A 20,520-nucleotide genomic window follows, 5' to 3' on the forward strand; every position below is an offset into this window, starting at 1 on the left:
ATCCTGGCCAAGGATACAGAAACCAATGAACCACAAATGCACCTCTACAAATCACACATCACAAGGAACATGTCCATGAACAATGCCATTGGACACAACGCACAAAAAAAAGATAGCATGCCTGCGAAGGTGTTACAGTACACATTGCTACTTGATGATAGTAGAACATGGTTACATTGAAAAATTTGTGAAATGATGTGCAACTTGTCAACAGAGCGGATGCCCAGGTGGTGTCCTTATTCTCATGTGGTGTATGCTTATGTAATATGATACTGAGGCTAAACAGCAAACCTGACATTGAGCCCTGCCTTGAACACTTCAGACTGTTATCCCAACTTATCCACCACCAATACCTCAAAATCATTATATTCTAGCAGACAAAGGATCTACCACTGTAGCACTTGAAGGAAAGGAGTATGTTAGTGAAGGTCTACACCATAGAAAAATTCTTGTAGGAGTTTGTGTTAGAGCTGCACCTTTTTTAGATTGAAGTCAGCTGATAGGTATACCTGCTTAGGAAGTCCCTCTAACTAGAGGTCCACCTTCAGAGGATATAATGTTTCCAAGCAGAGAAGGAATTAGCATATTTCATCAAAATATAAGAGGTATTAGAGATAAAGTTTGTGAACTGCTTATATATGTTGACTCTCAAATTATTGGAGCATCAGAGCACCACTTTAATAATTTGACAATTCAGAGGCTTCCTTTACCACGATACAGATTAGCTGGCTGTTTTCCAAGGAGTTCCTTGCGGGGTGGGGGAGTGGCTATGTATGTAAAAAACAGTATTCCATTTGAGTCCATAAACATATCATGGCACTGCACTGAACAGATATTTGAATGTTGTGCAGGGGCAGTTGAATTTAGTGAAACTAAACTTCTAATTGTTGTTGTCTATAGGTACCCTAACTCTTGACTTCAGAGCATTTCTGCTCAAGCTAGAGAGGGTTCTTGATTCACTTTGTAAGAAGTACCAGAAATTAGTTATATGTGGTGACTTCAATATAAATTTTGTTTATGATGGTGCAAGAAAAAGAATGTTGGTAGATCTCATAAATTCATATGATCTGATACAGAATGTGTTCTGTTAGTAAAAGGGTGAATGGCCTTTGAGACCATGATGCACAAATTTTAACACTAAAAAGCTTTAGTACTCAAACAAATGTCACATTTAATTACAAACTATGTAGGAAAATTAATCCAACAGCAATAGAGTGTTTTTTAAACCTTGTCAAGGACAAGAGTGGCAGGATGTTTATAGCGCCGATAACATAGATGATAAATATTATGCTTTCCTTAACACATTTCTCATGCTCTTTGAGAGTTGCTTTCCATTAGAATGTTCTAAACGGGTTAGTAGCAGTAATAGGCAGCCCAGGTGGCTGACTAGTGGGATAAGGATACCTAGTAGAACAAAGCAGGAATCACATCAAAATGTTAGAAGTAGTCACAATCAAGTTACAGTAGCCCATTACAAACAGTACTGTAAGGTGCTTAAAAATGTTATTAGGAAGGCAAAGAGTATGTGGTATGCAAACAGAATAGCTAATTCATAGGATAAAATTAAAACCATATGGTCAGTTGTGAAGGAAGTGTCTGGTCAACAGCACAAGGTCGACGATATAAAGTCAGTTCGCAGTAAAAATATTTCTGTGTCCAACAAATCATATATACGTTCAGTATTAAACTATCATTTTCTGAACACTGCTGGTGAATTAATTAAAAATTTAGTTTCCACAGGGAATCATATAACTTTCTTGGCAAATGACTATCAGAGATTGATGTCTGAAATACTCCTCTGTGAAACAGACGAGAGAGACTCAATAATTAAATCACTGATGACTAATGACTCGTGGTTATGATGGAGTGCCTAGCAGAATATTAAAGTACTGTGCTGCAATTGTTAGTCTTGTATTTAGCCATATTTGTAATTTTTCCTTTAGGAATGGTCACTTTTCTGAACGATTAAAGTACTCAGTAGTAAAGCCGCTTTTTAAAAAGGAAGAAAGGGATAATGTAGATAGTTTTAGACCTATTTCTATGCCGTCAGTGTTTGCTAAAGTTATTGAAAAGGCTGTGTATGTAAGGATAATTGATCATTTTATATCACACGATTTGCTATCGAATGTACACTTCTGCTTTGGAAGTCGTTTAACAACTGAAAATGCTATATTCTCTTTTCCTGTGAGGGTACTGGATGGGTTAAACAAGAGGTTTTGAACTCTAGGCATTTTTTATTTTATTTCATTTAAATAAGGCATTTGATTGTGTTGATCACAAAATACTGCTCCAGAAGTTGGACTGTTATGGAAAACGGGAGTAGCTCACAATTGATTCACCTCTTACTTTAGCAACAGGCAGCAAAAGGTCATTATTCACAATGTCGAGAATGGCTGTTATGTGGGGTCTGAGTGGGGTATGGTCAAGTGGGGGGTGACGCAGGGATCAGTGTTGGGGCTACTCCTGTTCCTTGTTTGTATAAATGATATGCCCTCTAGTATTACGGGTAACCAAAATATTTCTGTTTGCTGATGACACTAGCTTGATAGTAAAGGATGTTGTATGCAACATTGGCTTGGTTTCAAATAGTGCAGTTCATGACCTAAGTTCATGGCTTGTAGGAAATAAACTAACACTAAATCACAGTAAGACTCAGTTTTTAACACACAATTCAACAAAACCTGACATTTTAATTTCACAGAATAGGCATATGATTAGTGAAACTGACAGTTCAAATTTCTAGGTGTTCAGATAGATAGTAAGCTGTCATGGAAGGCCCGCATTCAGGATCTTGTTCAAAGACTTAATGCTACCATTTTTACTATTCGAACCGTATCTGAAGTGGGTGATAGTTTGACACGAAAATTAGTCTACTTTACTTATTTTCATTCACTTTTGACATATGGTATCATATTTTGGGGTAATTCTTCCTATTCTAAAAGAATATTATTGGCTCGGAAACAGGCAGTTTGGGCAGTAAGTGGTGTAAGTTCACAAACCTCTTGTTGACCCATGTTCACGAGTCTGGGTATTTTGACATTCGCCTCTCAATATATAATTCCCTACTGTCATTTCTTGTTAAGAATATTAGCTTATTCCCAAGAATAAGCAGCTTTCACTCAGTTAATAATCGGCCACCTCCCTCTATACCAACATCCCCCACATGGTCTGCCTGCTGCTGAACATTTATTCAGTTAGCGCTCACCTAATTCCAAACCTATGACATTCTTCCTATTCACCTTAATCAACTTTATACTTACCAACAACTACTTCACCTTTGAGAGGCAGACATACTAACAGATCAGGGGTACGGGCATGAGAACCAGGATGGCTCTTCCCTATGCCAACCTTTTCGTGGGTCACTTGGAGGGGGCTTTCCTGGGATCCGTAAGTATTCAGTCCCTGACTTGGCTTAGATACATTGATGACATCTTTACCATATGGACTCATGGTGAGGCTGACCTGCTATAATTCCTGGAATCCCCGAGTACCTTCTCCCAATCAGTTCCATGCCACTTTCGTTAATGTTGATCCTGTCCTCACCGAAGGCCAGCTACACACTTCTGTCCACATTAAAACCTACCAACAATCAACATACTTACATTTTGACAGTTGCCGTCCTTTCCATGTCAAACGTTACCTTCCATACAGCCTTGGCATCTGAGGCAAACATATGTGTTCAGATGCAGACTCTTTATAGCAATACGCCATCATTCTCACCTCAGCCTTCACTGCATATAAGTGCCTCAGTAGCCTAGTTAAAAAGCAGATTTCCCAGACCATCACATCCAATCCTGGTACTGCTGACCCCTCCAGATAACAACTTTGTTGTGCTCTGCTACCACCACCTATATCAACCCTGTAAGTGGCAAAATATATACTATCAAAGGGAGAGCCACCTGTGAAACGAAACGTCTTACAACAGCTGTTATGTAAACATTGTTCGGTCTTCTACATCGGCTTGACTACCACCACATTATCAATTAGGATGAATGGTCACAGGCAAAGGGTGTATACAAGCAACTCGCAATATCCTGTTGCAGAGTATGCTCTACAATGTGACATTCGAGACCTCGGTGCACGTTTCACCACATGCGCCATCTGGATTCTTCCCCCAGACACCAGTTTCTCAAAACTCCGCAGGTGGAAACTGTCACTACAACATGTCCTTGGTTCTCACCACCCACCAGGCCTTCTTAATTTATGTTAATTTCTTTCATGTCAGCATTTCTTCACTGTAACTACTCTTTGCTTCACCTCGTTTTAATTTTCTGCATCTTTAATTGACATTCCCATCTATTTTTCACTGCCCCCTTCCATCTATGTTATGTATAATGCACTTAGCTTTTCACTCTTATTAACTCATGCACGGTGTTTAAGTAGTAAACTCTGTCTGCATATGGCCCTGTCCTCCAACTTTAAACTCTCAGGTTTCCAAATCTCGTCCGATGCAGTCCCCAACAATCAGTCTGTCCTCCTCATGCCGTATGGTAAGTCTCCTCTGACTCACGGTTCTGGGTGACTTTCCCGAACCTTGTCCTAGACCTCTCCAGTCCTTTTCTGTCACCCCTCTCCCTTCCCATTCAACCCTTCTGCCTGAAGGAGGAGCCACTCGCGCCAAAAGCTTGACAATTACAACCGTCTTTTATGTGTATGTTCTGCCGCTGCTTGGTGAGCAGATTTTTTATCTATCATATTAAATACTTCTGTCAATAATTGATTGTTTTCACTGTTGTATGAGCCTCAAAACTGGTTTGTCATCAGTGAATATGTTGTGCCCCACACTCCTAGCCCCATCGGGTAGGCCTCGCCTCCATTTTAGTGGTGTTCAGCACAGCATCCACCATGGTGAGGCCACGAGCAGTGTGAGCTCCAGTTGTTCACAGAGGCTGTCTGCAGTAGCCAGGCTACTTTGCCATGCCTCTCATAGAACTCTGTTTTCTGTACATAGAGATTAAATGTGTAAGTAGAGTTCAGTGTTAATTTATTTGTGACTTAACAATAAGTAGGTTCTTGTACCCGGACTGGTTTACTTTGTGTAGCAGTTACAAAACTCTTAGATTGAAAGAGTCGTTGGAAACCAACCACATCCATGGCATGAGCAATACCATAACCGTAACAAGAGCGGTGCAGTTGGTAGTGTGTGATTAATAATGATGGGAGCTCCCTTCAAGACGACAACTGTACCTATCATTCATAGTCAACCAGGTATTACCAAACACAAGGGCATTCATGAGCAGCATTTGAAGTGGATATACTTCAATGACACCAAATGGATCACACTGGCAAGGATACAATACAATGCGCTTCCTGCATGGTGCTAATTACTGCTGGACAGCCATTGTTCATAGTAAACATAGTGGTGATTCTCTTTGCAAACTCTATTATGAAAAGGATAGATTCTTACTCAATATGTAGAGCAGACACAGAGACATGGATAGGCACAACGAAAAGGCTGCTATGCATTTAAGGTTTCCCCCAACAGGCCTTCTTCTGAAGCAGGACACACACACACACACACACACACACACACACACACACACACACACACAGTGTGGGTGCACCCTCTGTCTCTGGACTGTGAACTGAAACTGCCTGGTGCGAGCAGGAATCTTTTGCAGGTATGAAGTCCTGTCTGTGGGAACAAGTGACAGTGGAGACTGGGGAGGACACCTAGGTCCAGTGGTAGTTTTTTTTTGGGGGGGGGGTGGAGGAGTTGAGAAGGGGAAAATTACTAGTGGATGCGATGGCAGAATGAAGGCTGTGCATTGCTGGAGTGGGAGCAGGGAAGGAGGTAAGTGTAGGACAGCGACTAGCAAAAGTTGAGGCCAGGGGTCTTACAGGAACACAAAATATACTGCATGAAGGGTTCCAATCAGTACAGTTAGAAAAGCTTGCGTTGGTAGAGAGGGTCCAGATGGCACAGGCTGTGAAACAGTCACTGAAATGAAGCACATTGTGTTGGGCGGCACACTCAGTAACTGAGTGGTCCAGCTGTCTCTTGGCCACAGTTTGGCAGTGGCCACTCGTGCGGACAGACAGCTTGTCAATTGTCATGTCCATGTAGAAAGCAGCACAGTGGTAGCAGTTTAGTTTGTAGATTACATGAGCGCGCCCAAAGCTAGCTGAATGTTTTCAGAATAAAACTTTAGTTGCAGCAGTATGCCATAAATTTTATTGGGCATAAAAGAAATATGTACTGTCATTTAAAGAATGGCTGCCATATCGCACGGTCACACTCGCAACTGTCACTTCAAGTATGAAAATCAGGACTGTGTTCTGTCTTATGCTGATATAATGGTCAAAGACGTGCTTATCATTCATACTTCGGACACAGGACTGCATAATGATCTTATGCATTACTATAATCCCACAATGTACCGAGTGTTTACTGGTTATTCAAGTCTTGTAATAGACTAAATAGACAGAGAAAGCATCTAACACAGAAGAACTGAGGTTTTTTCAGACAGTTTTTGGAGGAGTGATACTGACTGGAGGTAGACGGCATAGTCGAAGCTGTCTCTAACAGCACTCCGGAATAGGGCCAAATCAAATTCCTTTGGACAGTTTTTTAAGTCACATCTTATGCTCAGTGCTTCATAGCTCATGGTACAGTCATGCTGCTACAAATGCATGAAGTGCTTATACTACAGTCATGCTGCTACAAATGCCTGAAGTGCTTATACTGTCAGAAACTTGATCATAAGGCAGAGGTTTGTTTACAGATATCATGCCACATCATCAAATACTCTACTTGCATGAATGATGTCAAGATTATGGTGAATGGGTTCCATTCTAATGACGACGATTTTGAAAATAATGTGTACAGCATTCTTTTTCAAGGTGGTAAAGCAGTGTTAGTGGCTATTGAACTCAATGTACCTGTAATTCTATTTCAACTTGACACTGGTTCCTCTAAAACTACCAAACGGAGCCACATATGGTTTAATTGGGTCCCCACAGTTGTTCAAAATACATGAAATGCTAACAAGTTATAGTGATCAGACAATTCAAATCAAAGGCCAAAAAATAAACAGGTGAAGGTTCCACTTCTAGTAACACTATCAAGTGCAGATGCCAACACCACTGAACTGGATCTGTTTCAAATGTTTAGTTTCATGGTCTGAGATTTAGCAAATCACATACATGTCACAGATGAAGAAAGAGTTTTTTTTTGTTCCATGGTAGACTCAAATACTACAAAGAGCAAATCACCTTGTATCCTGACCCACTCCCTAACTTTTGTAAGGCACACCCCATTCATTATGCTTTATGGGACGAAGTTAAACCCGAGTTGGACCAGCTGGAGGAGGATGGCATCATTGAACCTATTTCCAACAATCTGTGGGCTAACCCCTTTGTCATTGTTGAGAAGCCATACAGGTATCTTTGTTTATGTGTGGATATCAGGTCTACAGTTAACGCAACCTCTGTCACAGATACGTACCCCATTTCAGGGCCAGATAGGAATTTCGGTCAGGGACAATTCTTCCCATACATCAATTTGACAGACACATATCTGAAATTGCCCCTCAATGAGGAGAGTCAACACGTGGTGGCAGTCAATACATGCTTAAGGCTTTACAAGTATAAATGACTCCCCTTTGGTATCAATTCACCTGTAGCATTACTTCAGAGGTATCTCGAGCATCTGATTTACAAGGTTCCAGGAACCACCAATTACCTCAATGACATTGTCACCATAAACACCACTGAGGATTATACCTACAACTTGGACCAGTTACTGGACACCTTAGATCAGTCACGCCTCCCGCTGAACACGGACAAGTATTCTGTTTTCCAGGACAAAATTGGGTGCCTCAGTCACATCCCATCAGTCGACGGCATCCATCCCACAACCAAACACCTCCAAGGACATTGCTTGGCATCAAGCTTCCAACAACAAGAAACACTGCTGATCTGTCCTCAGACAAATCCAACCTTACAATATGTTCTTTCTTACAGCAGTTATGATTGCAGAGCCCCTGTACTAATTGCTTAGGAATGGCAAATGTTGGGATTGGTCACACGAATGTCAACGAGCATTCGAGTAACTGATAGGGACCCTCCTGGACTCCAAGTGTTTGGTACACTATGACCCATGGTGGCCACAGATCTTTCAGACACTGGGACTGGGTAGATGTCAGCCCACAGGGTGGGCACAGCAGGCAAGCCCACTGCATTTGAATCCAAAACGATGATTGTGGAATGTGCAGTTACTCTCAAATTGAAAAGGAAGTCCTTATTTCACCATCAAAAAATTCCATAACTATTTCTATGGCTGCAACTTTCTACTACAAACAAACCTCCAAAGATTAAAACTGTGTGCCCGACCGAGACTCGAACTCGGGACCTTTGCCTTTCGCGGGCAAGTGCTCTACCATCTGAGCTACCAAAGCACAACTCACGCCCGGTACTGACAGCTTTACTTCTGCCAGTATCTTGTCTCCTACCTTTCAAACTTTACAGAAGCTCTCCTGCGAACCTTGCAGAACTAGCACTCCTGAAAGAAAGGATACTGCGGAGACTGGCTTAGCCACAGCCTGGGGGATGTTTCCAGAATGAGATTTTCACTCTGCAGCAGAGTGTGTACGCTGATATGAAACTTCCTGGCAGATTAAAACTGTGTGCCCGACAGAGACTCGAACTCGGGACCTTTGCCTTTCGCGGGCAAGTGCTCTACCATCTGAGCTACCGAAGCACGACTCACACCCGGTACTCACAGCTTTACTTCTGCCAGTATCTCGTCTCCTACCTTCCAAACTTTACAGAAGCTCTCCTGCGAACCTTGCAGAACTAGCACGCCTGAAAGAAAGGATACTGCGGAGACATGGCTTAGCCACAGCCTGGGGGATGTTTCCAGAATGAGACCGAGTCTCGGTCAGACACACAGTTTTAATCTGCCAGGAAGTTTCATATCAGCGCACACTCTGCTGCAGAGTGAAAATCCTTCCAGCAATTATAGCCCTCTCACTTACAAGTGTCATAACTTATTTTTCTTGCAGGGTGAAGGAGGAGATTCAACAGAGTGGCAGCCTCCCAGTGCCGAAGTCCTACCATCACGTGAGCCAATGAAAGTAAAGCCCAGCAGCGTCAGTGCAGAGGCTGGGGTTGATATGGACTTCCATCCAACACCAAAGGTAGCAGCCGAAGAAGAAGAAGAAGAAGAAGAAGAAGAAGAGGCTTCACCCCCCCCCCCTCTCTCTCTCTCTCTCTCTCTCTCTCTCTCTCTCTCTCTCTCTCTCTCTCTCTCTCTCAGTGAGGGGAGTGGTGTCCCAAGTTACTACCCCTGCTGAGATGGCCTCCCCTCCCCTGTAGTGACGTTTCACACAGCTTGCATCATGCAACGACAGGAGCCGTATGAGCTGCAACGGTTGTTCGCAGATGCCACCCACGTAGCTGAACTACTTTGCCATGTCCACGAATGACAACCCGATACAATTATGACATCATTCCGCTTGGACATGCAAACAGCCAAGGAACACATGATCTGCAGCAGCAGCAATCAGTTTCATGGATTCAGTGTAGCAATCCATGTAGCAATATAATCCGGGATCCAGCAGACTGAACGACTGTCTTCAGCAAGCAGTCTTCAGTGAGTTTTGTCTATTGTGAACAGTCACCTGCTTTTGACAAATTCCTTCAGCAGAGTTAGTTTGAAGTTAGCAACTGCCATATCGAAATACTCTGTGCCGTAAACAGCCTGCAAGGATTGGAACTGCCACAGTCCATAGTGCATCAGTGTGGCTATGGACTTACGTCTCTGCACAGGAGTTTACTATTAAATGTGACTACCACTGATGGAAGTCAGTTCTGTCTCTACAGATTAATGATGTAACTTAAGAGTTGGGTGTTGAGACATGTCAGTTACAAAAAATAAATGCTGTTTTGCCTGGACTAATTTACTTTGTATACCAGTTACATAACTCTGATATCGGTACAGTTGTTGGAATCCAACCACATCCGTGGTACGATCGATATGTGATCATTACAAATAAATGCTATAATTATGTCTTAACTTGAACATTGAGCTACCAAGTATTGCCTCCTAGGTCACTTGACTTCAGTCCTACTGAATGCAAATAAAACTCCTTTGCGTGAGATACACGCACATTAGGCCAAGCTCAGATAAATTTTCACAAGTTGCAGATGGCGGATAAGCATCTTAAATTAGAATGGCTACACAACACTGTTATATTTCTTGAAGTCCATGACATGGCAACGTATCAGAACAACCACCACCACCACCACCCTCAGAAAAAAACGGGGTCTTACAGACTGGTACATAAGTATCTGCAATTCAATTGCTCATGAGTGAATATAAGGTGTTCTGAGAATTAATTGCCAGATATTGCAAAAGCACCATGAAGATGGACAGTGAATATGTAAGCATTAGACTAATGGGAAAAAATTCTGAATGCAATTAAAAATGTGTGTCATGACTATACATCACCTTCTATGTGTGCAGATGTGGTGCTGGATGATCAGAAAGCACTAAATACGTTACCAGTGCTAAAAATACATGCTCAACTGGACAAGATGGAATATACAGTGCAATTACTAAAGTGTGCATTTTTTTGAAATTTATTTCTTTAATCGTATGGCTAGGGCCCCCCGTCGGGTAGGTCGTTTGCCGGGTGCCAGTCTTTCAATTTGACACCACTTCGGCGATCTGCAGTCGATGAGGATGACAGGATGATGATGATGATGATGATGATGATGATGATGATGACAGCACAACATCCAGTCCCTGGGCGGAGAAAATCCCCCGACCCAGCCAGGAATCGAACCCGGGCCCATAGGATTGACAATCTGTCACGCCGACCATTCAGCTACTGGGGGCGGACATTTAAACAAATACTTAAACTTCCTGGCAACTCTATTAATTGTGGTATTATAGGAAACTCCTAAGTAACTGCCTTAAATAAAAGTATAATCAAATAAGTGTATGAAAAAATAAAAGAAGTAAGTTACAAACTGCACACTGGGTAATCTGAAATGTCGTCCTGCCTCATCTCAGTACCTTCTTCACGAGGTGTACTGCTTTTACAAAGAAACTGGTACAACTGCCTAATATCATGTAGGGCCCCCACGAGTGTACAAAATTGATATATAAAAGACTATAAATTATTAATTCGCCAGCAAATCAGTAATACAATATGCAAATCAATGCTCTATTATGGATCCTTTTTGCCCCCATACACATATTAATGACATCCCATGACTTCCATGTAGTAAGCTATGCAAACGACACCACAATCTTATTCTGTGGCAGAGAGAATAAATGGTTGGAGTCTACAGTGCTAATGACGTAACAGGAATAATGCAACATATGAATGATCAGAGCCTCAATATGAATGCTAATAATCTGCACTACTGATATTTAACACTGTCAATTCCTACCAAATGAGTGTTAGTAATGTATGCTGAACTTGATGGACTATAAATATGTTTAACTCGTCAAAAATCTTCTCTGGGTGAACCATATTACTATTGAATCTGGGGGGAATCAACAGTGGTTTATACCTCCTTAGGAAGCAGTCAAACACAATCACTAACCAAATAACTGGCTACTTTGTGACAATTTAGCCCTTCCTTAACTTTGTTGCAGAATTGTGGGTTGGACAGAAACACACACACATGCACACGCACACGGGACAAAAAATATTGCTAGTATAGTAAACGACAAGAAGGATCATGCATGGACTGGACTATAAAAAAATTTATTGTGAAGCTTTAGGACAGCCTCAATCATTAATGACATTCTTTGTATCAATTTAAGTTAAAAACAGCTTCTGTATGTCAAGAAATTAAATCAAATAATTGATATGCTGCAGAATACTACAACAGCTGTACCAAATACACACAACCAATTTCAAAATGACTGAACAATACTCTTCTACGGGGTGTTTTATTATCATACTAATTTTCAGTGATGCTAAACAAGGGCAAATGTATCAGTTTGTCTAGAAGAATGGAGTATAAAGCTACAAAACCAGTGGAACAAAACAAATGCACAGTAGATGGCATGATGTGAACATTGGACATGGTCAGTTCTGATATGGGTTTGTGGGGCTGCAATCTATACTTACAAGTTGAAATGTACGGTCAGCCAGTCCTAGTGAAATGGTGATTTACTGGTTACTGAATTAGCAAACATTACTTTTTCCAAGAATGAAGAAATAAAAGGAAAATATACGGTTGCTAAAGGACTGTATTGAGCCATGCATCCACATAAGAGACATTCAGTGAATTCCATGTTCCACAACCTGTTCCAGTGGTTAAAAGAGATGGGACAAGTGGTAGAACAATAAAACCAGCAAGAGGGATAATAAACTACATTCATGTCTTAGAAGAAGCAGTGCTTACTCACATGGATGCTCAGTCTGAAATCAACACTCAATCAGTGGCATGCAAAGTGAACAGAATGCTAAGCACTACATGAGAAGGTATGTGAGAGTAGCAGCTATACCATGACCACTAACAGACACTGCAAGTTTTAACTCCTACTGACTTCACACCACTGATGTACCGATTCAGTGGGTGCTGCTGTTTTGTACTATTGATCCCTGCCTTCCTGTGTGTGTGTGTAGTTCTCTCAGATGTAACCTGTTTTACCAGAAATGAAATGCTCAATACTAGTAATGTCCATAAATGGATTGTTCAGAATCCATATGTTATAGTTGTGAAAAACCATCAATACAGGTTTGCAGTGAGACTGTTGGTGGTTGAAGTGAAACGCTACTTAAAATGTCTGTATCTGTCATGTCCTAGATCAATTGCACTACGATATAGATTGCTTTCCTTAATGCTACTTCTTTTTGTAAGGGTTTAATGTTGGCACCAATTCAGCATAATATTCCAAGCACAAGCACGCATTAAATTTGTTGATCAAGAAGTATAAGACTTGAGAACCTATTATTAATTGTTATTACGATATACAAAAATAAATAGGCACCGATACACTCGGAATAAACAGTTATACACAACTGACTCAACAAGCATTTGTCTTATATATATTCTTTCTGAACTTATCACAAATTGCTGTTTCTAACAGATCTCTCCTCCTCCTCAAGAAGTGAAAACATGTATTCCATCACAATGTTAGTTATCTAATGTTTTTACAGATTTTCAAATAAGAAATTTAAATGTTTTCCTTTATGTAGCACTTTCATACCGTGCATAAACTCAACAATACATTGTACTATTGGGGACACAATGATTATGAGACTATGTTTGACAATAGACAAAAATTTTTAATATTAATTTAAAAAGAATTATAAAAATAAATATATTAGAGCATAATACTGTAGTTAATCATTACTTGAAACTTACCCCCAAAGCCAGTGGGTGCAGTGGGATCACACTCATCAGAAAATCCATTAGGTAATGCAGTAGTAGCTGGTGACAACTGATGATCATTCTTTGCTATGTCAATACCATCTGCAATTGTTATAAGAGGTGATGATGCAGAAACAGGTACTGGTGTTGGAGGTGGTGTTGAGAGATCAAGACTCAACAGACCTGACAAATCATCTGTGTTTGGAGTGGGCTCTGCTGACAGAACTGTAGGTTCCACAGGGAGGGCTGCACACATGTCTGCTGAGGAAAGTGTTTAATACATATGACACACCAAAAGGAAATACATATTTTTCTTTCAACAAAACATGTTCAAAATTAATGGATTGGTTCCATATTTTATTTTGTGTGAGGTGTGTGAGAAAAATGGGACTGACAACACTGTGAGTGATCTGTTTGTGTAGACTGGTGTGTTCATCCCTTCCAAATGTTCAGTCCAAGTTTCATCTTCGTAAAGCCATCACATGAGAGCACCAATAGTGAAGTTGTGTCTTTGCTGTGTGTTACGAAAATGAAACAGCAGAATTTAGAGCAATGTTATGCAATCTAGTTGTGTGTTAAACTTGGGGTATCTGTAAGTGTGATTTTTGAAAAGTTGAAACAGGCATATGGGGAACATACTTTATCAAGAACACAAGTTTTTCGATAGCATGTTGAAGATGAACTTAAAAAACCAATGAAAACATCGAATGTGTACTCTTGTCGGATGAGACTGACAATTAACAATAAAGATAAAGGTTACATGTTAAACTGATACACTTTCACCGTACACCAAATTTTGACAACAGATTTGCATATGCAAAATTTCTGTGGCAAAATGGTGCCAAAAACTTCAAAACTGAGCAGAAGGGCAATCAAAGAAATATGTGCATTAATTATCTCGAGAGGTGACGAATCCTGCATTTTTGAATACGATCTGGAGATGAAGTGCCAAAGTGAGGAGTGGCTTACTGAGACATCTCCTTAAACAAAAAGAGCTTGAATGAGCAAATCAAACCAATGTTGATCTGTTTTTTTAACAGTATGAGTATTGTGCATAAAGAATTTGTTACTGTTGGACAAACTGTCAATCAAGTGTTTTACAAAGATGGCCTCAAAAGGCTCAGAAAAAGGGTGAATTGAGCAAGACCAGATATTGTTGACAAGTGGATGCTGCATCATGACAATGCCCCTTGTGATACAACCACTTCCATCATGGAATTTTTCACACCAAAAGAGAGTCCTGTTAGCCTCCCTATTCATCTGATCAGAGTCCTTGTGACCTTTTTTTTCTAAAATTGAAAAATGACTTAAAAGAACATCATTTTGGAACTTTGGAGAATGCACAAAAGAATGTAATGAACATGTTACAGGCCCTACCAGTTGAAGCCTTTCAGCACTACTACCGTGACTGGGAACAACAAACAACTCCCCCAGTGTATGCTTACTAAAGGGAACTACTTCGAAGGGGCCAATATTGTTGCTTGAAAAAAATACGAACTTTGGTAGACAAAAAATCAGTCTCATCATTTTTCTCACACAACTCATACATAACAGGTACTACCAAACAGTCAATATGAAGACATGAGATTATGCTACACTAAACGGGGAAAAATACTCAGGTTAAAAAATTTTACAGAAAAAGTACAAATATATTAGAGTATAGGGCTGTAGCTAATTATTCACCTAAAACATATAATCACACATTTACTATTTAGTACAGAAACTTTTATGTAGTTAATGAATTCCCGAGACCATTTTATCGAATGCAATGGCCTCTTATTTAGTACAGTTGGCCAGTCTTCCAGCTCACCTGTGCTTGCTGGTGTGGTAACTGCAGTAACTGGAACCGTTGCAGCTGTGAGATCAGGCAAGCACACTGTTTCTGTCTGTTGTGGTTGTGGCTTGAGGAGGACAGGATGACACGTAGAATGTTGAACTGCAGTCGTGGGTGTTGTTGTAGTGAAAGGCAAAAATTCACCAGGTAATTGACTGGTTTGCTGTATGACATTTAGAGTTACCACAGAATGACCACTTGGAGCCTTTGGTAGCAGTGGAAGCATACGTTGTACCACCACGTTTTTGGGGCGAACTGACCTCCCTCGACGATTGCAATATCGTAATTGAAATTTCTGCAATGAAAGCATGTTGGAAAATTCAGGAAGGAAGAAGCAACTATAGCAGGCACAAGTCTAAATGTACTGAAATGTCAACTGTATTTGAACAGCACCAATACAAAGTTGCCTGTCAAAATGTAAAAAGCTCTCATAAAATATTAATAATGATAAGTGAGAATTAATTACTTTGCTTAAGATTAATACATATTGTTCACAGCAGTAAGAATCCTCTAACTAAATGAGTTATTTTGGTTACAGAAATCCATTAGTAGTTCACTAATTTTTCTGCATGTGCTATTTTAGCTTAGGTGAGTTAGTCGTAAATTGATAAAGATTTTATAAAAATGCAACATAATTTTTTGTCCAATGAATTCAACCTGCAAGCAGTAACTCTAAGATGACCCTTCTTGACTGTGATTTCGAATAGTTAAATTGTTCAGTTTGTTATGAGGCATAATATTTTGCTGTCATATGCTGTAAAGAATTATTATGGTACAAGGCTTCCATCACAACTTCCATTTTTGTACAACATTACTGTGGCTAGAAATAGCTTCAGATTAGTGAAGGCTTATTCCAATGAGAAGGACATTCTTTACAATCACTGAGTAATATTAAGTATTAAATATCGTAAAGTGATAACCTCATGGAGCTTAAGCTTGGTTTGTAGCGGAGCGAATACAAGCAACTTGCATTTTGCAAGGTTTAAATGCTACGCAAGCACGAGCACACAGCATTTGGCCACTTCTTGTTCACATTTGTAGGTGCTCCTGGTGTTACTCTGCTCATTTGTCTTCCAGCCAGACACCGAAGTAAGTTGTAGCGCTTTCCATTTTGGCAATAACCTCAATGTCAGCAGCACGGAGAGCATTTATTTTGCAGTCTGCTGATTTGAGTGCAAACTGCTTTTGTTACTGTATATTATCTGGGCGAGAGAGATGGAGTAGTCAGAAAAGTATGTAATGTTGCTAACAGAAAAATGTAGATATCTAGGTGCTTGTGGGATCCAAAAGATCAACAAAACAAAATGCCCAACAAAAAGAAGTTTGTGATTCCTCAGCTTCTCCAAGCGGATATTTCATGTTGACATAGTTCACCCATGAACTATTTCAACAAAAAGTATGCTTGATAAGAAATTGGATAGTACTCAAATGTACAACTGGGGATATTAGAAAGTGAGAAATTCATTATCTGCTTCCATCTGTCAGGAACACTGTGAATAAGCACAAGGTGTTGTGCTTTTTTAATTACAAAAAAAGCAGCACAATAAATTTCCTTGAAAGTAAGCACAAATGAATGGATATCTACTATACTGACTAATATAAAATTAAAAATATACAAAACCCTTACTGCTTCTCTTGGCTTGCATAGCTGTAACTATATTACAGAAAAATAAATTATGTCAGAAGCTTTTGCTGTAATAGTTAAATTAATGACCTTTTTCCCTTCCATCACACAATCTCTCTCCAACATACTATATACCAGATTTTATCTGGTGACATGTGAGATAGGTTGTATACTTATACATGTGGTGTCTGCTCTTTCAGACAAGTCAGAAAGAACAGACGCCATTTTGAGCCTGCAGCCACTATGAATCAAGAACAAAGGAACTAAAAGACATTAGCTGCCAGTGGGCACTGATTTATATCAACAGGCCAGTTGAAAATATCTGACCACTATGCCATCCAGACACAATGGACACCACAACTGCATGGACTAACATAGCACACTTCCTGTCAGTCCCTACACCTCAACTTATACCACATACTACTGATGTAGTACCCCTGCTCATAAGCACCATTACTGTAACAGTTCAAGGTTGGTGTGCATCTGAACTGAAGGAATCATTGGCCATCTTTATCTTAATTGTATACATGGCACCAAGTCTTTCAGATGTGTGTTGTGTCAAGTGACATTTTAAGAAAAGGGAGACAGACGTCCATAATGCAGCAATTGCTCTTGTGTTCTCTCCCACTCCCTCCATCATATAAACACTTTATTCATAGATACAAGACAGAATTGAATGGCAGTGAATACTAGCAGATTGTCTGCATAATCTTACCCCTGTGTCACATCCATCCGCTCTAGTGTAAATAAGGCTTTTAAGATCCTGCACTCAAAAGTATTACACTGTTGCCAGTGGCTCTCCTCAAGAGTAAATTTGAAAAGTTTAAACAGAAAATCTATTGTGGCTGTGTGTCCGGGTTTCAGAACTAGAATTTTTTGAATTAAAAGGGAAATGCTAATTGAATGTCAAACACTGTGAGTCATTTAAAATTAAAATGTGGTAAGTTGTTAAACAGCATTATGTTAAAGCATAAAGAAGAAACAAAACTCACACAGACACAAAATAGTAATGAATCATCTAAAGAGTGTTTTGCAAGATACATCTGCTAATTTTTTCATCAATACCACAATCCCACAGAATGCTGTTGAAAATCTATTTTTTTAATGAAAATGCAGAACCTTTAAACATTTAAGATTATGGCATAAATCTAATTTCTTGAAGGAAACATAGCATAAAGTAAACAATTTTCATCAGAAACGAATTTCCAAAATAAAATTATTGCAGACATTTGGTCAAAAGTAAAGACTGCATAGTCACAATTTCAGATAACTCAGCTTAGATGGGAAAAGAACCATTGCAACAGTTACTGATAACAGGTGGTATTTTCAGAATGAGTTTAAAGGATTTGTAAGAAGTCTAAGCACGATTAGGATTTAGTTTCTTGTCAACAATGAGGTCTTTAGAGATGGAGTACAAGCTTCGGTTGGTTGCAGAGAGATGGCAGCAATGACTTAAGGTACAAAAAAGTGATAGGTTGGTGCATGAGAAGGAACAGCAAAAAGAATGTCACGGATGGTGAATGACCCACACAAAGGAGAGATGGAAAGAATTGAAACCCCATTGATAATTTTTGGGATTAATGTGAGAAAAGTAACTCCACAGCAGTAGTATGCGAGGCAAGCCTAAAGTAGGACTAACATGCAATTTCATAAACAAGCCACCAGACAGCCACCCAAGCTGCACAATTGGCAACATCGCAGAAAACCAGTGCAACTATGAAGTGATCTAAGACGAGTTTCCACACAATTGGACTACGAAACATGAAGGTATTGATCTGTGCATGCCTGGAAGCAACATATCAGCACAGCGAATGTGCCATTAACCACTATACATCCCCTTTGATCCTAGCAGAGTTATGCACAATCTGGCAACATTCTCCACGACACCACGGCCATGCAACCCACACTGTGAGACCACTGAGCAACCAACATCAGTCTGGGCAACCATCCCAACAGACAAGCTCAAATGGTTAAGTCCACACCCATGGACATGGAGCAGTACCACTGATAAGCCATCTTCAGGCTCTACAGCAGCAGCCTAACTTCTGCCTTGGAGGACATCGGTTTGAGGCCAGGGCATTACCACCGCCACCCACTTGCACCATAGGTGAGCTCCTCTTCTGGTAGCAATGAATCTCTACAAGAATCACTCCAGACATTCGCATCAGTAGCAATTATCGCTCACAGCCTCACAGTGCTAATTGAGGTATAAGCTGCTGATTGAAGCCAACAGTCCAGCACGCTGCCACAGCTCCTGCAGCTGATGGAGGAGCCAGCACACCACACACCTGCAATATGGCATGTCCATCACGTTGCAGCACTTCGATCATTGTAACACAAGGCAGAATAAAGATTTCTTACCCTGAAGCCAAGATTTTCTAGCCAGCACCACTACCTCAACACAGTTACAGCCTCTCTCAGCCCATATCATTACCGACTGGTGTCAGAAGAGGGATGAATTAGAAAAGAGTGACAAGGCAAATGAAGCCACACTCCTGGAAGAGGAACAGTGCACTGGACATATTTTTAAGTGGTTTTACACCTAATATGTCCAGAAGGGAGAGAATGGGTACTGCGAAGGATTTGTACTCTGTGTTCAGATTAGCCAGAGTTTCAATAAATTGATGTAGCAACAGCAACACAGGATAAGAGGGGAGTATTTTCTGCTAACATGAGGTACTGCAGACTTGGGAGGATGGGGCATGTGCAGAGACAATGTTGCCAATCGCAGTGTAGCAGATTTGGTGTGGTGTAGGTGGACACCACCAATAAGATTGTATGAACAGTAAGGGGATGCAAGGAACAAATAAGCACGTGTTAAAATGCAAGAGGGAGCCTCATATCCCACTGCACGGAGTTCCCTGTAAATTTTGATGCAACAAGTACAGATGTAGAGATGGAATCTAGTATAGTAGGAGTAGTGACAGGTAGAAAACACAAGTTTTTATTGGATTTAGGTGCACCATATCAGTAGCAAGTACATATCTTAGGGGTCAAGGATGGTTGAACCTTCCGATGTAATTTTGTGGAGTTGGAGAGAGTGATGTTGAATCTTCGGGTTCAGCAATAACATGATTTTCAGGTTTGAGTGCAGCATTTTAAGCAATGTGTAGAAGTCATGCCCCGGGTAAATGAAGGTTTCAGCCAAAACAGTTCAAAACAATTCTAATGAGGGAAACGACTTTGAAGTTTTCTCTGCATCTTTAATACCATAAAGCAAGATCAATTATTTGACGGGCCGTGTGGCTCTGTGTTTGAATGCTTCCCTGCCATGTGTGGAGGTCACATCTCGTTCCTGGCAATGGCAAATTTTTAAACAAATGTACATGTTCCATGAGCATTTCTGAGAAGCTTAAAATGCATAATGACAAAAAAATAATTTCTAATGATTTTTTTAAATAACCTTAATTAACAATCCTTTTAAGAGATCAGTAATTAAGGATCTACTATATATCTGTAATGCAAACTGGATTTTGTATGTGGTATGTAATTAGAAATAAGATGATGTGCATCTTCCATAAAAATGACAATTAGATACATGTTAATTAGCATGTTGTTGTTGTTGTTGTCTTTAGTCCAAAGACTGGTTTGATGCAGTTCTCCATTCTACTCCATCTTGTGCAAGCCTCTTCATCTCCGAGTACCTACTGCAACCTATATCCCTCTGAATCTGCTTACTATATTCATCGCTTGGTCTCCCTCTATGATTTTTACATCCATG

The 20,520-nt window shown here is 40.2% G+C and overlaps 1 protein-coding gene across 1 annotated transcript in view; it reads right to left on the reverse strand.

Annotated features, from left to right (window-relative positions):
- LOC126198755 (protein cramped) overlaps positions 1–20,520 on the reverse strand; it is a 160,766-nt gene that overhangs the window by 16,009 nt on the left and 124,237 nt on the right. The window contains exons 12-13 of the mRNA XM_049935310.1: positions 15,152–15,470; positions 13,336–13,602 (exon numbers count right to left, since the gene is read on the reverse strand). Of these exons, the coding sequence (XP_049791267.1) occupies positions 13,336–13,602; positions 15,152–15,470 (586 nt within the window). The remainder of the gene's footprint in view (positions 1–13,335; positions 13,603–15,151; positions 15,471–20,520) is intronic.

The sequence above is a fragment of the Schistocerca nitens genome, chromosome 8 (assembly GCF_023898315.1).
Source record: "Schistocerca nitens isolate TAMUIC-IGC-003100 chromosome 8, iqSchNite1.1, whole genome shotgun sequence".
Classification (NCBI taxonomy): domain Eukaryota; kingdom Metazoa; phylum Arthropoda; class Insecta; order Orthoptera; family Acrididae; genus Schistocerca; species Schistocerca nitens.